This window comes from Trichophyton rubrum, assembly GCF_000151425.1.
Source record: "Trichophyton rubrum CBS 118892 genomic scaffold supercont2.30, whole genome shotgun sequence".
NCBI classification, from domain to species: Eukaryota; Fungi; Ascomycota; class Eurotiomycetes; order Onygenales; family Arthrodermataceae; genus Trichophyton; species Trichophyton rubrum.
Genome location: NW_003456399.1, coordinates 1 through 1,312, shown reverse-complemented (window position 1 = coordinate 1,312; position 1,312 = coordinate 1). Strand labels below are relative to the sequence as shown.

Below are 1,312 nucleotides of genomic sequence, written 5' to 3'. Positions count from 1 at the left end.
CCCTAGTCTCGCCCCCTTCGATAGTCCCAGCACAATCCCTGATTTCCGAGCGCTGGTAGACCGGTATGAGATTCCAAGCGGATTTGTGTTGGAGAGACTGCAGGGAGTGACGCACTCCTTCGGCGCGTCGCTAGCCAGAGACGGATCGCAAGGTGAGTAGTAACCAAGTAACGTCACCCTCCAAGGCCTTGACGATATTCGCTCTATGTAGCCTGGCTGCAGCAACTTGGACATCATCTAAACGCTTTAAACCAGCGGTATGGATGCATTTTCTCTGCACGGCGTCTTCCCCAGATGCCGAAAACGCAGAGTGGCTCAAGTCCGCGGCTGTCCTGAAATGGTCAACGCCAACAGCCAACCGTCAAACACCCAATAATCAGGATAAACGCCACGCGAATGGTCCTGTTACTCTCATATGTTTTCGGCCGGTGGAGGGTATCTGCGAGCGGATCTTCCACCTCGCACAAGAATCCAATTGGGGAGATGTCCTTCAAGACCCGTATCTATTGCTCGATATGGTGTATGAATCATGGTGTCTCCGTCTGGACGAGAGTGCCTGGAAGACAAATAATCTTTGCCAAAATATCGAAAAGGTACGCCGGTCACTCCATCAATAGGAGCCGGTAGAAGATAACTAGAGCTGATGAGCATGAGCGAGCGCGCCTTTTAACTCCCTGACAGGATACATTTAAAGGCACCAGAGACCTTGATGCGAGTTTCCCGGGCCCATCAGTCGTCGATCTCTATTACGTCCACACGATTGCCAAAAATGCGATCTTTATGCTGGAAGCCGTTGATGCCACGCTTCGGTCACTCGACGCAGCCATCGCACATCACCAAGAGCTATCATATACCCTCTCTCCCCCACAACAGAATTAAGAAGAAGGAGAATAGGAAAATTCTCCATCTGGTGAATGGAACATCGGATAAACGCTCCCCAATATGGAGAGCCACGCAAGGCATGCTATGCTGTTGCACCGCAGGGAGCTTTTCCAGGCGACCAAATTGCGCACCATTAGTGTTGAAAAGCGGCTAACCAGCATTATCAACCTCGTATGCTTTCTTTCCGGTGCCCAGAGGCTCCAATCTGCTCTGCGAGCGAATTACCGGCTGCTGACTTGTTGTTGATCTCAACAGGCGTTCAACATTGATGCTATGCGAAACAGCCGCATAACCCAACGCGACAGTTATAGCTTGAAAGCGCTTTCACTGGTTGCCACCGTTTTTCTCCCTATTTCGACTGTGGCCACAGTATTTAGCACGCCATTCTTCGAAGCCTCTGGTCCGTCGACATCTCCCCAAGCTAGCGCCG

At 51.4% G+C, this 1,312-nt stretch overlaps 1 protein-coding gene across 1 annotated transcript; it reads left to right on the top strand.

Annotated features, from left to right (window-relative positions):
• On the top strand, positions 1 to 1,069 carry TERG_08638 (uncharacterized protein). The gene is made up of 2 exons (XM_047748989.1): positions 1 to 593; positions 682 to 1,069. Exons 1-2 carry the CDS (start codon positions 397 to 399, stop codon positions 1,034 to 1,036), a joined length of 552 nt encoding a protein of 183 aa, XP_047604982.1. The 5' UTR covers positions 1 to 396; the 3' UTR covers positions 1,037 to 1,069.
• The last annotated feature ends 243 nt before the right edge of the window (positions 1,070 to 1,312 follow it).